General features: G+C 41.7%; 1 protein-coding gene across 1 annotated transcript; it reads right to left on the bottom strand.

The window, feature by feature from the left end:
• Positions 1-2,590: 2,590 nt before the first annotated feature.
• LOC148427053 (sodium/potassium-transporting ATPase subunit alpha-1) lies at positions 2,591-15,261 on the bottom strand. Its single transcript, XM_088405573.1, has 23 exons — positions 15,069-15,261; positions 14,697-14,804; positions 12,592-12,651; positions 11,817-11,918; positions 11,625-11,726; positions 11,448-11,561; positions 11,225-11,359; positions 10,992-11,109; positions 10,644-10,912; positions 10,258-10,566; positions 9,705-9,839; positions 9,277-9,469; positions 8,913-9,088; positions 8,680-8,816; positions 7,691-7,841; positions 7,441-7,609; positions 7,200-7,354; positions 6,986-7,109; positions 6,761-6,906; positions 6,532-6,662; positions 5,328-5,429; positions 4,761-4,852; positions 2,591-2,743 (listed from the first exon to the last, which is right to left on the bottom strand). The coding sequence occupies exons 1-23, from the start codon at positions 15,078-15,080 to the stop codon at positions 2,715-2,717; spliced, it is 3,069 nt and encodes a 1,022-aa protein (XP_088261699.1). The 5' UTR covers positions 15,081-15,261; the 3' UTR covers positions 2,591-2,714.
• Between the last annotated feature and the right edge of the window lie 784 nt (positions 15,262-16,045).

Raw genomic sequence — 16,045 nt, 5'->3', positions numbered from 1 at the left:
CAACAATCTTTATCCATATTAAAGGAAAGACCCAATCACATTTTTCTGCACCTAAGTCAGATTTTGAGGATCTGCCAATACCAAGTCCCCACTCAATACATCGGCAATGGCTCATGGACAGAAAAAAAGTCTATCCAAATTGTCTGTTTTTTAATGTTTTCTTTTTTTTTAATGTGCATCACTTTTTATAAGACTGGTAAAAAGTGGTTTAGCAGCCTAAATGATCCCCAAACCCAAATGTCTTCAACTCTTTTCCAGACTCTCCATTTCTCTGGACTGTTGATCCTAAATACATGTACTTAAAATCTTCCACCTTCTTTTGTCTATTCTCCCTATATCTTCACTCGTCCACTTGGGCCCTTCTCATTGACACACATATACTGAGTCTTGATGCGGCTAATCTTCGTTCATTTCTTATCCAGGGCCATCCTCCACCTCTCTAGCTACTCCTCCACGTGTTGCCCACTGTCACTACAACAATGTCATCAGTCACACCTCCAACACATCTCACCACTGTCTTCCTGTCCTCATACATGTCCTGCACTGTTCCAACAGACTTTTCCCCCATTCCACACTTCCTCATAAAACACCACAGTTCACCCTTGGACACACTGTCATAAGCTTTCTCCAGATCTACAAAGACTTCTTTACATGCCCATCAACTTAATTGCTCTGTAGTTACCACAACTCTGCACATCTTCCTTCTTCATAAAAAAGGACAACAGCATGCTTCTCCTCCATTCGTCAGGCATCTTCTCACTATCTACGTTCTCGACCGTTTGTCAGTGATGTACGCCTTTGTGAAAAATGTTTTCAGACAAGTACCCCTTAACCAGTGCAATTTTTAGTTCAAATACAAACCCAAAGACTTAAAACATGCAAATGTTTTAAGTGTCGGACCTGTTCTCAAAAAGAAAGAATAATAATTAAATATTTGCCCACAGAAAATTATTCAACTTGAAGTTGGGATCATAGCAGGGATTTGATGGGAAAAAAAAAAAATCATTAGCTTTAGGGAGTGATAAGTTGGGTCGAACCATTCTAATATTAGGGAGAATCAGGCATTTTCAAAAAATGATATTGACTACCCTACTTAACATAAAGTTTGTTTTTTGAACTGATATTTTTCTGAAACATTTAATCAATTCAATAATTATTTTTGAAAGGATTTTTGCATGTTTGCTTGTTTTATTGAAAATCTCAAGTACCATCTGGAGTTCCTTCAAGTACCCCTAGGGGTACCCGTACCCCCATTTGCTAACCACTGTTTTAAACAGCCCAGACAGAAACTCTCCTGCTACCTCTTCAAGGCACTTGCGTACTTCAGGTATATACTGTATATAGTTCTTCTGTATAGTTCTTCTGTATATAGTTCAGACAACCTCTTTTTCTGTACACACTCCGGCAACTCCTTTTTTCTTTCCAGATAACCTCCTACCTGTCTCTTTGATCACATTAGCTGCAGTTGTCCAGTCAATTGGAAACCCCTCTTGGCCATTCAGAGCCTGTCTCAATTCCTTCTTAAAGGTCATACAACACTTTTCCTTTTTTAGCTTCCACCATTTTGTCCTCTACTCTGTCTTTGCCTTCTTCATCTTCTTACACCGTCAGGGTCATCCTACACAACCCCATCCTATTCTGTCTGGCTACACTTTCACCTACCACTAATTTGCAGTCACCGATCACCTTACCTCCACTTTTAAAGATCAGCCAATGTTCATGCCTCTTCTGGATTTTTTTTTTTTTTTCATTCTGTTCTTGTGGCCAAATGCATTTGAAATACCATTCATGATCAACCATAAGTAAACTTTGTCAGGGGCCGCACATTTTTCAACACAAATTTTTAAAATCAAATTATCATCGCGGTCACTTTTGTGGTAATTTGACCTAATTGCAAATGCACAACGGTAAAACAACCAAACTTTGGCTGATAATGCCTCAGCGGATTGTTTTGTAAACGGAACGTGATCTTCAGCGGTGAATCTGATTTCATCTGCTGAGAGTTTAAACTTTGTAACCCTTAAAGAGTTCAAATCTAGGATGATTTTCTTATCTGCTATCCAAATTACAATTATACACACGCGCATACACGCACACCCACACACACAAGGGGAGTGAAGGGGTCTTAATAATGACCAAGGTAGACACAGCTTCAATAGCATGAGAGTCATCTTTGTCCATTTTCACCGAGAGCCTCATCAGCGTGAACCTTTGCAAACACAGGCTATTGAGATAATGGACACACACATACACACCCACACATGACGTGCTCGCTCTCTCTGGTCGTTGCAGATAAAGTTGACACAATTAACAGATGAGATGATTAGTGTACTAACGGTATCTCACCCAGTGAATGTTTTGTCTCTTCACTTGGTTGAAATACTCTTCTTGCTTGCTGGGCTCTAGGACTGAACTTGTTGGAGCATCTGAGGCAGAAAATCCTTTTGCTTGTTGACCAGATGTGAATCAGTGGTGCATAACCACTGACCCTTAAAAACCCCTCCTACCGTCCAAGCACAGTTAACATCTCTTTACATGTTCAACAAAGCAAATGTAAAGGCATGTGGACAAAAATAAGTCATAGCCGGCCTTGTTTTTCATAATAGTTGGATGATGTTTATTGACCTGTCATCAAAAAGTTCATTTATTGATGGAATTTGTGCGGTGCTTGAAACTAGTACATAACATGGCAGTAAATAATGTCCAACTCTGGCTCAGTAGTAGGTCTCCTGCTCCACCCAACCTGGAAATCAAAGGATATACATTCAACATCTTTCCCAGTTTCTCTATAGATGAACATAATTATTGACCAGATAACTGGCTGGACAATATAGGCATTTTTAACATAGCATAGAATTAAGATGGAAATCCAACAAAACCATACTTTGCTGTCAGTTTGTTTCTTTCTATTCAATAGGCTTGTTGTAAATGCTCCTACACTCAAATGCAATGCTCATAACACTGTCGCTTAAACATAGTATTGGTCATGTGGGATTGTTTCACGAGCAATCAAGCAATTCTTTCTACTGAATATGGGCGGACGTACTGTACACGTGCAATAAACATGGCGCTGATGACACCTGTGCTGTAAACTACAAAAACACTTTGCAGGAAGAACCATTGCTCGTTCCTATTGCAGCTGCATTCGAAAATGGCAAACTCTTTGCCAGAGATGATTTCAGAGATGACAAACTGTAATTCATCGCTGAAATGATAGGCAAAAACAGCCTTACGTACCGCTGTTGAGGACATTGCCTTTTGTTGGCTGATAAAACACTCGGTGCTCCGTTTTGTACTTCCACGTTGCCATTATTTTTGGATATATACATGCCAGCAAAATACGACATGAATTTTACTAGCCTTTTTGGGTTTGTTTTTATCTTTAGCCATGTACATTCAAAAGGGTAAGCCATTTCAGTAAAAGTACATCTAGAAGGTGATCAGTCACAATTCTACAGGTATATCATTTATATCCACATGCTGTTTGACACTCATTTATTTATGTCTTTTTTTTGTTGTTGTTTTGTCTAATGGGAGTAAAACCTACAGGCAACCTTCCATACACCCATTGTCTTCGCCACTTACCCTCAAAAGGGTCGCAGGCAGGCTGGAGCCTATCCCAGCTGTCGGGCAGTAGGCGCCATACACCCTAAACTAATTGCCAGTCAAATGCAGGGCACTGAAATACAATCAACCTTTCGCAATCATAAGCACACCTAAGGACAATTTAGAGTGTCCAACTAACGTATCAGGCATGTTTTTCAAAATGCGGAGGGAAACCGGAGTGCCCGCAGAGACACCCACATAGGCATGGGGAGAACACACAAACTCCACACAGGAAGGCCGGAGCTGGAAGCGAATTTCTCTACTGTAAGGGGGACGTGCTAACCAATCGACCTACGGGTAACTCAACGTAAAAAAAAAAAATGTTGAACTTATCAGGATCGGCCTTAAGGAACATGAGTTTTGTGGAATTGGTTTGGAATTAAAAAAAAAAATCTTGCATATTCTTAGTATTCTTGAAATAAAGATTGTCAATGTAAGCGTCCTCTCATTGTGACTGTGACCACTTTTGCAGTTTAAGATTGATTCAGTTACAATAAGGTGGTTGTTGCATTTGTTGAATTGATCCCCGAGATAATGGCAATTATGGCATAGATAATGGCAAAGATCCTAACTTTGCAGAGATTTAAACAAACCAAATGTATATTTTGTGATAATGTTAAGTAAGAATGAAAATGTTTTGGTTGTAATGTTTGATTCCCGTTGATTCCAGTCACTCATGAGTGCTGAAGGGATCAGAACACAATCATTCTGTGTGTAGAATGCAGCTGCATCATCATACGCCTGCATACCGGTTTTTTTTTTTTTTCACTTTGCTCAGGTAGTGGGTAGAATCAAGCATTAATAATGGCTGAGTTGAGAGTTCAAATCCCCAAAGGATTCCCCAACTGCCAGCGTTCGCTGATCCACAAAGGCATTGAATGATATAATTGCATGAACGGATTGAGTCAGCCATGTTATGAATGCTGGAATGATGACATAAGTCCAGTAAGAAATAAAACATTCTGCCACAAGCGTCCTGTTTTTTCCGAACATGATGCAAACTACCATTGGTCTCACTACCTAGAAAAAATTGCCACATATATCATCACTTTGACAGTGTGGATGCCACAAAAGCGTGTGCATAGTTGAGAAACAGCTACAACATTTACCAATCATCCTTCAAATATTTGTTACAAGAAGAAAAATAGTCTTACCGCCTGGGTTGCGTCTGAGGATGTATCTTCTTGCTTCATCATAGAGGAAGATAAGCAGTGAATAGGGGAAGGCACAGAACCACCAGCACGGCCTGAGGTCAGATTCAGAAAAGCGGAATTGGTATAACGACAAGGTGAGTCAAATGCTACTCTTGCAGCTCTCATGTTTGTACCATCTGTGCATCCGTCCATCGAGGAACAGCAGGCAGAAATGTTCCCTGTTTACTGCCACCTCTACCGGTTCCACAGAGGAACACAGAGGCATTCCTGAATCTGCTAGAAATAATGCCCTCAATGTGCCCTCGGTCAGCCCCGGGCGAAGCCTACTCCCAGTATGCCACGGCCAAACCCCTCACCCAAAAGGCATCCAGGAGGCATCAAAAGCAGTGACTCTACTCTGAGTCTTTCCCAGTCAACAAAGACTGAACTTTGCCATTTGGCTTACTAACTGTTTACCATGACAGACCATAACAGAAACAATGTGTCTGTCAATAGTGCACAAGATCCCATACAAAAGGGTTGAGAAGTGATATTTGAACATTTTAATGAATGTCCTTATTTACTCACTTCAGAGGGTACATTCTTAGTGCGACATCCATGCCAGGACAGTATGACAGGAAAGCAGCCAGAGCTGTCTCTTCAAACAGTCCGAATATAAGGATGCGATTCCTGCAAGGAAACACAATGAACACAGTTAGTTCTGACGTTGGATTTTACTAATGAAAACTCTGCGTTAGGGTCAAAGTAGCAAGAGCTGTCACCTGATTCAAAAGATGATGCAGTATTTTAGATTCAAAACAGAAAGAGGATTCAGTTGCAAACTGAAATTTGTATGAATGTACAGGTACAGTATCATAATCCTTGCCTTCAGGTCAGTGTTTGTGCCCTTGATTTTTGCCAGAGGTGGGCAACTTACCCTTTTTTTGTTGGTCCCACAATCATTGGTCATCAGTGCCCCGCCCCCCTTCAGTCATCGTCGGTCTGCCCGACCCCACATTCAATGCTGATGGGACTACTGTGCAATTTCTAGTCATTTCCACTGGGAAGCATAACCATGCTTGACATGATGTTCAATTATGTCCATTGTCAATTATAACTGCTTAACCAACCATTATATGTGATGATTTTATTCCAATTTGCTACATTATGTGTCATAAACACTTCATATAAAAAGAACAGTATTGCTTAGCTTAAATCTACTAAATACTGCATCTTATCTTGCATTTCCTGGTTGAAAGCCAATCAGAGAGTTTTCATCTCAGTCAGCACAATAAGCAACATTTTGTGCACAGTACGTATTTTGGTTAATGAAAGCATGACTAAGGAAGGCATTTGGCATTTAGTATTTAGTATTTCAGGCCCTTGCTAGATGGTGGGTAACGAGTTCCAGGTTTTACTGTCTTTTGGTGGACCTTTTGGAAAGGAGGGGGACCCTTTTGGTGGATCCCACAAATTCAAACCTCTTTTTAAGGGTCAAGGCTTACTGTAAAATTTTGAACTTGATTTGGTTGAGGTTGAGGTAAGGCTTAGGGTTAGGCAATCTGCTGTGATGGTTTGGTTTAGAGGCTAGGAAATGCATTAGGCCAATGGCAAGTCCCGACTACAGTGGAAGAATCCCCCAGTGTGTACGTGCGTGTCTGCGTGTGCATGTGTCAGATTTTCTGTTGGTGTTGAATGGTTTTTTTTATCACATGGTTATTGCCATTAAGGATAGAAATTATCTTTGGCAATAAAATGTCTGTTCGACTGTATTATACAACCATGGACATACTTCATGCCCTGCTGCAGGATGGAGTTCCTCCTGGTCTTGCAGATTATCAAATCGGCCCACTGCACAATGACGATACTAGCAAAAAAGGCTGTGTGGCAGGTGAACTCAACAATCTTCCTACGCTCGTATGTCTGGATGAAAAAAAAAAAAACAGTAGCATTTAGCATCTTTCCAATAATGTTTGTAATTGGAGGCTCTGAATTTGCTGCCCCCTAAGAGAATCACTGACCCATTGTTGCCCGTAGCTATCCTCCAGGTCATTTACGTGTTTGTCGTCCCAGAGCACTCGAATTCCCAGTAAGTCCATGGGCAGGAAACCGTTCTCTGCTAGGATCACGAAGTATGTAAAGAAGCCCGCCGTGGCCTGCATCATACCTGGAGGAAGATCACAGCACAGAATTAGAATTTGTAATGGGTGTTTGTTTTCTGGTGCAAACGAAATATAGATTAGTACCAATCTGCCCATAGGCAATACTGATGAGCCTCTCATTCACCAGTTTGTCTGTTTTGGGGTTTCTCGGCTGTCTCTTCATGATATCACTCTCAGCTGCTTCATAAGCCAGTGAGATGGCGGGAACCTGGGGAATAAAAGAAGTGATACTTATTCGGTCACACATGTCAGACATAAATTTAGGTCAGACATTGACAAAAGAGCTCTGGACACCCACCATGTCAGTTCCCAGGTCGATACAGAGGATAGTGACCGTTCCCAGAGGCAAGGGGATATTAGCGATGATAAAGAGGAGGAAGGGTGAAATCTCAGGGATATTGCTGGTTAGTGTGTAAGCAATGGACTTCTTCAAGTTGTCAAAGATCAGACGACCTGATCAATGAAATACAAGCACATGCATTGCTGGTAAAAAAAATGAGAAAATTCTCATTTACATCTGCTTAAAAAAAAACAAATACCTTCTTCAACTCCTGTAACGATAGAAGCAAAGTTGTCATCTAGCAGGATCATGTCAGCCGCCTGCTTGGAGACGTCTGATCCAGCGATCCCCATGGCGACACCAATGTCGGCCTTCTTCAGAGCTGGAGAGTCATTGACGCCATCGCCAGTCACGGCAACAATGGCTCCCTATATAGTGAAGAGAGAGTGACCAACAGATTTTTGGAACCGTCAGCAAATTGGTGCTATGCAGAAGACTGAATTTTCCACCTGTCGCTGACAGCCTTCAACAATGATTAGTTTCTGTTGAGGAGAAGTTCTGGCAAAGACAATCTCAGTGTGGTGCATCAGGACGTCATCGAGCTGCGCTGTCGTCATTTCCTTCAGCTCCCCACCGTGGACAACGCAGGCCTTAGCATCCCTGAACAGAAAATCAAAGTCGCATTTAGAGGTCCTGATTTGGGGCAGTTTACTACCCAAGTTAGAGATGTAACCAACACAATGCTATTTTTAAGCAATTTTTGAATCGTGAGGGGATCTAAACACCGCAGGACAATAAATGGGTTTCAGAGAGCTGTATCTCCTATTTGACAACGTGTAAAGAAAAAGAAGAATGCAAAAAGGGCTCTTTTCACGTATTGTTCATCAGAACGTGTGCACAAAAAGAAGGATAAAGCTGAATCAGAAAAAAAAAACAATGTGAGTAGCCTCGGAGTCTATGAAACCCTTGATACTCTTGAGTGGCAATTGCAGTGCTTTATCTAACTGACATAAGATTATTTTGCACATTTAGTCCCACAGTTACAGAGTGGAAGTTGAAGTTAACCCAGCAACTTGCCGGCTTCTCAACAGAGATGAGAAGTCACAATGTGTGATGTCTCGTGTGCCGCTTTGGTGAGTTATTTCTCAAAAGAACACGTGAACAAATGCTAACGGAGCAACAAACGCTATAAATTCTCCGACTGTTGGACGGCAGATTTGCCATTTTACTGGAGATGCAGGGTAAAAATGACCAAAGTATGAGATAAAATATTCTTTCTGTTCAGGGGGCAGTGAAGTTACAAATTTCTGAGGCGCAGAAGAATGATGAATGTGTTTGTGAATGTCGAGATTTATTTGCCTGCAATGACTCAGAGGTAAAAGCATTTGAGCTGAGTGCAGTACAGACAGTGATTTAAAGATCAGATTAAAGCTGTAAATTTTAATTCCATAAATATTCAGAAATTTTAACAGTCACAAAGTCTGAAGTGGGTACAAACCTAGGATTGACCTCTGACACTGGAACATTCAAGCGAGCTGCAATATCTTCAACTGTCTCATTGCCCTCAGAGATGATTCCCACACCCTTTGCGATGGCCTTGGCTGTGATCGGGTGATCACCTGTCACCATGATAACCTTTGGAAGTAGATTAAGGTCAAATTACCGGTACAATGAAGGCGCATAGACACAATTAGATTGTGCGTAGTTACTCGTTCCCCGGTTTGATTTTACCTTGATTCCAGCACTCCTGCATTTTCCAACAGCATCTGGCACAGCGGCACGAGGAGGATCGATCATGGACATGAGGCCAATGAAGCACAACTTCTCCGTGGGAAAGTTTACCTCATCGGTGTCAAATGCGAACCCCTCTGGGAACTGGTCATCAGGCAAATTGAAATGACAGAAACCTGAAAATGTTGTGTCATTCAGTTATACCGTACGTGTATCCACACAGAGGCAATAGCACACAGAGGCCAATGTAGATCCGGAATTACACGTAACATACTGTGCATGTTTTTGGACTGATGGAGAAATCCAGATTGGTTGAATAAAAGTCAGCGCCTGACACAAGGATTTTGATTTACCAAGAACTTACCAAGGACTCTCTCTCCAAGTCCTCCTAGCTCAACATAAGCATTTTGGAACGCGTCCTTCATTTCCTCATCTAGTGGCTGTTCTTTGCCATGCATCATGATAGTAGAGCAGCGATCCAAAATTCTCTCTGGGGCACCCTTCATGACCAGCAGATGTTTGCTTTCTCCAGGGGTTGAGTTCTTATGAATGGAGAGCTGCAAAAGAGGTCAGGTAAAACCTTGTTTAAAACTCAACTGAGACATTCACAAACTCCTAAGAAGTTGGCAGTGTTTCTCAATGTTGAGCAGGCCAACATACCGCATAAAGTCAATGTTCCATTGTCCCTTTGACTGACTTATTTGTTTAAAAATATGGCTTCATAAAACAATGAGGAACCCATCCAACAGAGGGCATTGGTGAGCAGTTTCTGCGCATTTTATTTCTGTTTACCTGGTACTTGTTGGTGGAGTTGAAGGGGATTTCGGCAACCTTTTGGTATTTTTCTCGCATGGCTTTGACAGATCCACAGCACAACTCAATGCATTTGAGCAAAGCAGCCTCCGAGGCATCTCCGGCTACATCCCTCTGTCAGATGAAAGATCGGTGGACACATTGCAACCACGACAGTGTTCATGTGCATACTATACAAAGTTCGGTGGTGCTCATTTAGGAACTGATCTGCACACCTGTCAAGTAACAACACTTTTTTATGAAAACATTTCATTATATAGAAAGCTTCTCGTGATTTGTTGAGCACTTTGTTTGGAGTGGGGTCTTTTTTTTTTTTAATTCATACTGCTGAGAACTCAGTGTGTCTCAAATTTCATCAGTGCTGTTTTACACGAATGGGTCGGTGGCATAAACCTTTTAACCAACAGATTAAAGATGATATTATAACAAAGCTTATTGATATCCTTCAACGGTGCTCAATTATTCACACACTTTTCACTAAACCATAATCCTCACAGGCTGATGAAGTGAAGATATCAATAGGAGTTCATACCTTCAGGATGGGAATGTTGGTTTGCTCTGCCAGGAAGACAGCACGGTTACAGAGTCCGGCAATTCTAGCCAGGGCTGCCCAGGAATCAGAGCTCCTGTCAAAGGATGTCCCACTCTGGTTCTCAGTAGTGTCTGCCTCATGGATCTGGTTGTCGAACCACATGTGGGCGACTGTCATCCTGTTTTGGGTCAGGGTTCCAGTCTTGTCCGAGCAGATGGTGGAGGTGGAGCCGAGGGTCTCGACAGCTTCCAAATTCTTCACCAAGCAGTTCTTTTTTGCCATTCGCTTGGCGGTCAGAGTCAGACATACCTTGGGACATCCAGTGTTATTGTGGCATTCAAATGTGCGGTAAAAATAAGACTAGATGAAACTGCGGCAAAACTCACAGTTACAGTTGCCAGGAGACCCTCCGGCACATTGGCAACAATGATACCAATGAGGAAGATGACGGCTTCCAGCCACCCATATCCAAGAATGAGGGAGAGAATGAAAAAGGACACACCCAGGAAGACAGCTACACCAGTAATGATGTGGATGAAGTGCTCGATCTCAATGGCGATAGGAGTTTTTCCGCCTTCCAGACTTGATGCCAAGGTCGCAATGCGACCCATGACGGTGCGGTCTCCTGTGTTAATGACGATTCCTCTGGCTGTGCCTGTAGAAAGATTTCTAGTCATTCACAAGTCATTAACCATCAGGGAAACTAAGAATTGATGATTTTTCATAGGCGAGACCTTCAACGCAGTTGGTGGAGAAGAAAGCAATGTTTCTCGTCTCCAGTGGGTTGTCATTGGAGAAGTCCGGAGTGCGGGTCTGCGGCTCGGATTCACCAGTCAAAGATGAGTTGTCCACCTGGAGGGTGAAAGTCATGAAGAAATGAGGAAAAAAAACAAAACATCCAATTGGCAGCTGGCTATTCCAAACCAGGACGCCAAACAAATGTCTCTTATAGGAGAATAATTATGACCTTGCAACCATGGGCAGAGATGATTCGCAGATCCGCGGGAATCCTGTCTCCACCTTTTACCTCTACCAGGTCTCCAGCCACCACATCCTCGGCGTTGATGTTGTTTTTCTCACCGTCACGAATAACCAAGGCTTGCTATATGTGAAGGGGTGACCACAGTTTGTTCAGAAACACGTCACTTTTGGAACCTCATTGTTGAATATGTGGATCAACTGAAGATCACCTGTGGGACTAGATTTTTGAAGGACTCCATGATCTTGGAGCTCTTTGCCTCTTGGTAGTAGGAGAAGCAACCGGTGATGATGACAACAGCAGAGAGCACGACACCCAGATACAACTGTAAAAAGAAGAACGGTTAAATAAACTGTTTTGAAAATGCCCGTCACAAAGGCTGTTTTACATTATCGTTGGCAGGTTCGTCTTCAGAGGCAGCCTGGATGCCGTAAGCAAGGAAACAAAGAATGGCACCAATCCAGAGAAGCATTGAGAAACCTCCAAAAAGCTGGCAAGGAGATAATGAGATACACAATGAAAACAGCAGTAAAACGGTGACTGTTGACATAATTTAATCCTGAATGGAAATCTAATTTACCTGTCTGCAGAATTTCACCCACTCAGGTGTAGTGGGTGGTGGCGTGAGAGCGTTTGGGCCATCTCGGGCCAGAATCTCCTTTGCTCTGGAAGAGGATAGACCCTAAACAAGAGTTCAATACAATTAGAAGGATGATAAAGAATACATACATTGAATGAGCGCATGTGCAAATTGGGGCAAATGGAGGGCCCAAGCTTGGTTGAATTCAAAATCATCAACAACAACAATTTTTTTTATAGAAGTTCCTGTGCCCATGGTTAAATGTGTGACAATGGAAAGGGGAAAGGTTGTGTTATTCCTTAACAGTATGTACTGGGACACAGTCAAGGTCATGTTTTGTAGTAGAGTAAAACACACACACACACACAAATGTGGGAGTTGACAGAGTCAATGAGAATGAAGACTTTGTTTCGGGGAAAACTGAGACAGATCAAGTTTCCATAGATGATAATGTGAGGCTGTATTGTGCCTTGTAATCGGATTCCATTAGTCCTCTGTTAGGTCGCCCACAAGCTCAAATGTGCTTTTCCAAAATAACTTTAAAAAATGCTAAATTAAGAGTCATATATGAAGACCTAAGACAAAGTGTTTTACTCTGTAAAAAAATGGAAATTCTATAATTAAATGTAATTATGAGTGAATCTATTTTCTAACGCCGTTCCATCGTGGATGGTCATGTACTGTATGTGCACGCCGCCAGTGAATGTATTTAACTACTTGAATCTTGTCTGTACTGCCCTGAACACAACAAACACAACGCATATTTTAAACTTACCCTGGCCAGGTCGGTTCCATACTTCCTATGAAGCTCGTCCAAAGTGAGCTTGTGATCATCCTATTGCGAACAAGAGAGATAATTAGTTTGGATGCATTTTGGAGAAAATGCGTCATGTCTAAGGGAACAGAAAGATAAGAGGAATAAGTCATATTATTTGGGTATGGATGTATAGTATATGGTACAATTTCAAGATGAGTAAAGCAGACAACTGGCTAAAAGGGTCTGCTGTAAATTGAAAGGTCTAATGAATTGTCTCAGCGGCCAACGGTCCACTCCGAAAAAATAGTCACCCAACGATTGCTGCACTGGAAGATATCTCACGTGCTTGGCATTTAACAACACTAATGTCAACAAGACTTTAAGTATACAATATACTGCTTGTATGTTTACTTGGTAAAACTGATAAAACCAAGAGGGATATGAGTGAGGGTGAGGGATGTAAAATAGAGGCTCTGACGTGCATGCATGCGCCTACACGGCATTTGTGTTTGAACGCCCACAAGGAAAAAGCAAAATGTAATTTGGATGATGAACTGCTGTTACTGTATCTGACTCCTACCTCCAAATTTGGCCGCACTCAGGCAGGTTTTATTTAAGTTCAAACACCAATAAAACTTTAACCTCAGCCTGCATTCATTTCAAGGTGTAGTACTATTATATGTAAGTATCTCCTTTGTCACTCACTGTGTTCATTTGCATCATCCATATCTGCATGCTTAAAGAATAAATTAATCAGCAATAGCTTTATCATTGTAGCCATTGTTTTTTACAATGCTAAACTTTAGTGGAAAAGCTTTTGAAAAGATTAGTGAATACTAGGGAGATTCAAGGTGACCCCACAATGGTGATATTACAATGGTACTGCTCCAGTACGCCCTTCAGTGCTGCTAGGACTTTGACTTGAAGTTCGGTCATAGTGAGGATCATAATCATTAATATTTTACCGAAGGAGTACTTTTGTGGCCTTCTACTGTATGTAGTTGAGGAACCATTGTAATCCGTTTTATCTTTGTATTGAGTTTATTGTTGAGTTGTGGGATTTTTTTCAATTATGATACACTTTAATACATACACAACATTGCATACATGTGTATATATATATATATATATATATATATATATATATATATATATATATATATACTAGTCTAATATAGTAAGTAATATTTTGAATAAAATTTACGCTTGAAGGAGAGTAAAATATTCTAAGCGAATTCTGTTTGGACTGGGACCAAATAGTGTCTCTTAGGAGTCAAATGTACTCTACAAATTGTCTGTGTGGTAAGCTGATCTTCAACACCGCTGATCAGTGTGACCTTGTCAAAGGGACTGAAGACAATGGATAAATCATTAATCTAATAAAGATACAAAAATGGTCTTAATTTACTTTGTCCAAGTGGGAGCTGGACTTTTAAAAGGCTATCTTTATTAATTAGTTTGTGCTCCCAAATGACCACTGCATGACCTGACCTAGTGAAGGACACAGTCATATGTGAAGAAGGTCACACTGACCTTTGTTTCACACTTTCGGAACACTTACAGGACATTTGAAAATCTCTTCCTATTTAGTGGCAAAAAATGTCAAACTAACCCTCTGACTGTTAACCTTATCAATTCACACTGAATATTTTTTAAAGCACCTCGTGACTGTCAAGTTTACAACACATACTGAAGCTGAAAAAAGACTCAATTGAACATTCCTACGCCCCTTCCAGTTCAGCATATTTCAAACCAAATGTTCTTTTATGCAAAAATGCTGAGCAGTGGCACTTGAGCAACCATGTCGCTGAAAAGCGCTGAAAATGGCTATTCCTGTTTCTCTCAAATATTTAATAACTTAGAGCGCAAAATGACTAACACGTGACGGCGCTTGTATCCGTTTAGAAAGCAGCTCTTGTGAAATTGAGGGCACACAGCCTCCTTTCATGTGACTACGCCATGAGGTCAAAGCCGAGTGTTTGTCCAGGCCATGACGGTGAGCAATGGAAGCCAACTGTGGCGTGACGGAGCCCGAGATGGGGGCATGCCTCCAGGACGGTTTTGGGCTTCAGAAAGTCCACCACGTTTCATGCCTTTTCCGATCATTTACACTGTGAACTCACCAAATCCACTTCTTTCTTCAGGTCATCCATATTTTTTTCTTTCCCCTTCTTGCCTTTCTTGTGCTCGCCATCAGAGGTAGCTGCCAGTTTGTACTCATCTTTCCCTCTCTGGATCAAAAAGATAAGACAGACAAAATGAGCCTTGGTAGAAAACGGGGCTTACGCGAGACAAGGCTGCCTTCTTTGTTACTCAAACATCCAGACAGACATGTGCTAATTATTTGCTCAAAGTCAGGCAGGAAACACTTTGAAAAGATCCCCACATGCACTAACAGCTGAAAGCATAATTTCCTCAAACATAATCTCAAACTCCACCACAAGACTTGAAGAAAACTAAGCCATAGCATGTGAGCAACAAGTTCCAATACTTACTCCCAGCCCCATGCTTGCAGTGTCAGTCTCAGAACAGCCAATCCAATTGTCTTTAACTTCAACTTTGCTACTCCGCCTCTCTCTCTCTCTCTCTCTCTCTCTCTCTCGCTCTCTCGCTCTCTCGCTCTCTCTCTCTCTCTCGCTCTCTCTCACCCTCTGCAAGCCCTACTAGTCCTTCTCTAGCCCAGCAGAGAAGATAGGCTGTTTCACATTAGCATACCTTTATACCTACCTGCCAGGGGTGAGGGGAGTTGGAGGAGGAGTTTGGGGGGAGGGGATATTGAAGGGAGGTTGCTTGTGTGAGGAAAGAGGTTGTTGATACCAAACAGGTGAGTAGCGGTGGTGGCTTTTATGGTGGTGGGTGGGGATTTAGTGGCAGACTGCGGAAGAGAAACTTGCCCTTCATTTGCTCCTTGCTCTCTAGCCCAATTTAGGCCTTCTTAACTTAAGGTTAGTATAAAATAAAAATACAGTGAACTCATGTGTCTGAATGGTAAAATCTAGCAGACCGAAGGATGTATGGTCACGTTTTCTGTTGGCGCTCACAAGTCAGAGTTAGGGAACCAAGTGTCGCTCCCTAACTGAGATAACATGAAATGCTAGGCTGATATGTTTGATGCAATAAGTAACGGATCCTGATATGTCAGGAAAAGTCACTTGCCTTTTCAAACAACAGGTCATAGCACTAGCAGATGTTTATAAAAAAGGGCATTTTTTCAAGTACCCTGGAGCGAAAGACTAGGTTTGAGTTTTTGAGTAAAGCTGAGCTGCTGCTAGACCAGGAAATGTGTACAGGAAGCAGAGGGTTTGTTTGGTTAGCAGGAAGCCGTAAAGCTGAAAAGAACATGCTTTAATGAATGACTGAGCCACGCGGTGCCCCTGAAATGTCCTTGAATGTCTGAAAAGCGAACGTTATAATATTCTAGCATGGCGGCTGCATGTTTCCAATTCAGTGACATTAATGCTATGTTTAGCAG

This window comes from Hippichthys cyanospilos, chromosome 2, assembly GCF_059441005.1.
Source record: "Hippichthys cyanospilos isolate Australia breed blue-spotted pipefish chromosome 2, RoL_Hcya_1.0, whole genome shotgun sequence".
Taxonomy (NCBI): Eukaryota; Metazoa; Chordata; class Actinopteri; order Syngnathiformes; family Syngnathidae; genus Hippichthys; species Hippichthys cyanospilos.
Note: the sequence above shows the minus strand (reverse complement) of the source record. Positions and strands in the feature narration are given on the sequence as shown.

What these genes read in the sequence shown, in the direction of transcription:
- LOC148427053 (XM_088405573.1), bottom strand. An exon ending in TGAAGAAAGAAGTGGATTTG is followed by an intron (nt 12,652 to 14,696) that starts GTGAGTTCACAG and finishes TGTTCGCAATAG; the next exon opens with GATGATCACAAGCTCACTTT. An exon ending in GGGTGAAATTCTGCAGACAG is followed by an intron (nt 11,727 to 11,816) that starts GTAAATTAGATT and finishes TCTCCTTGCCAG; the next exon opens with CTTTTTGGAGGTTTCTCAAT.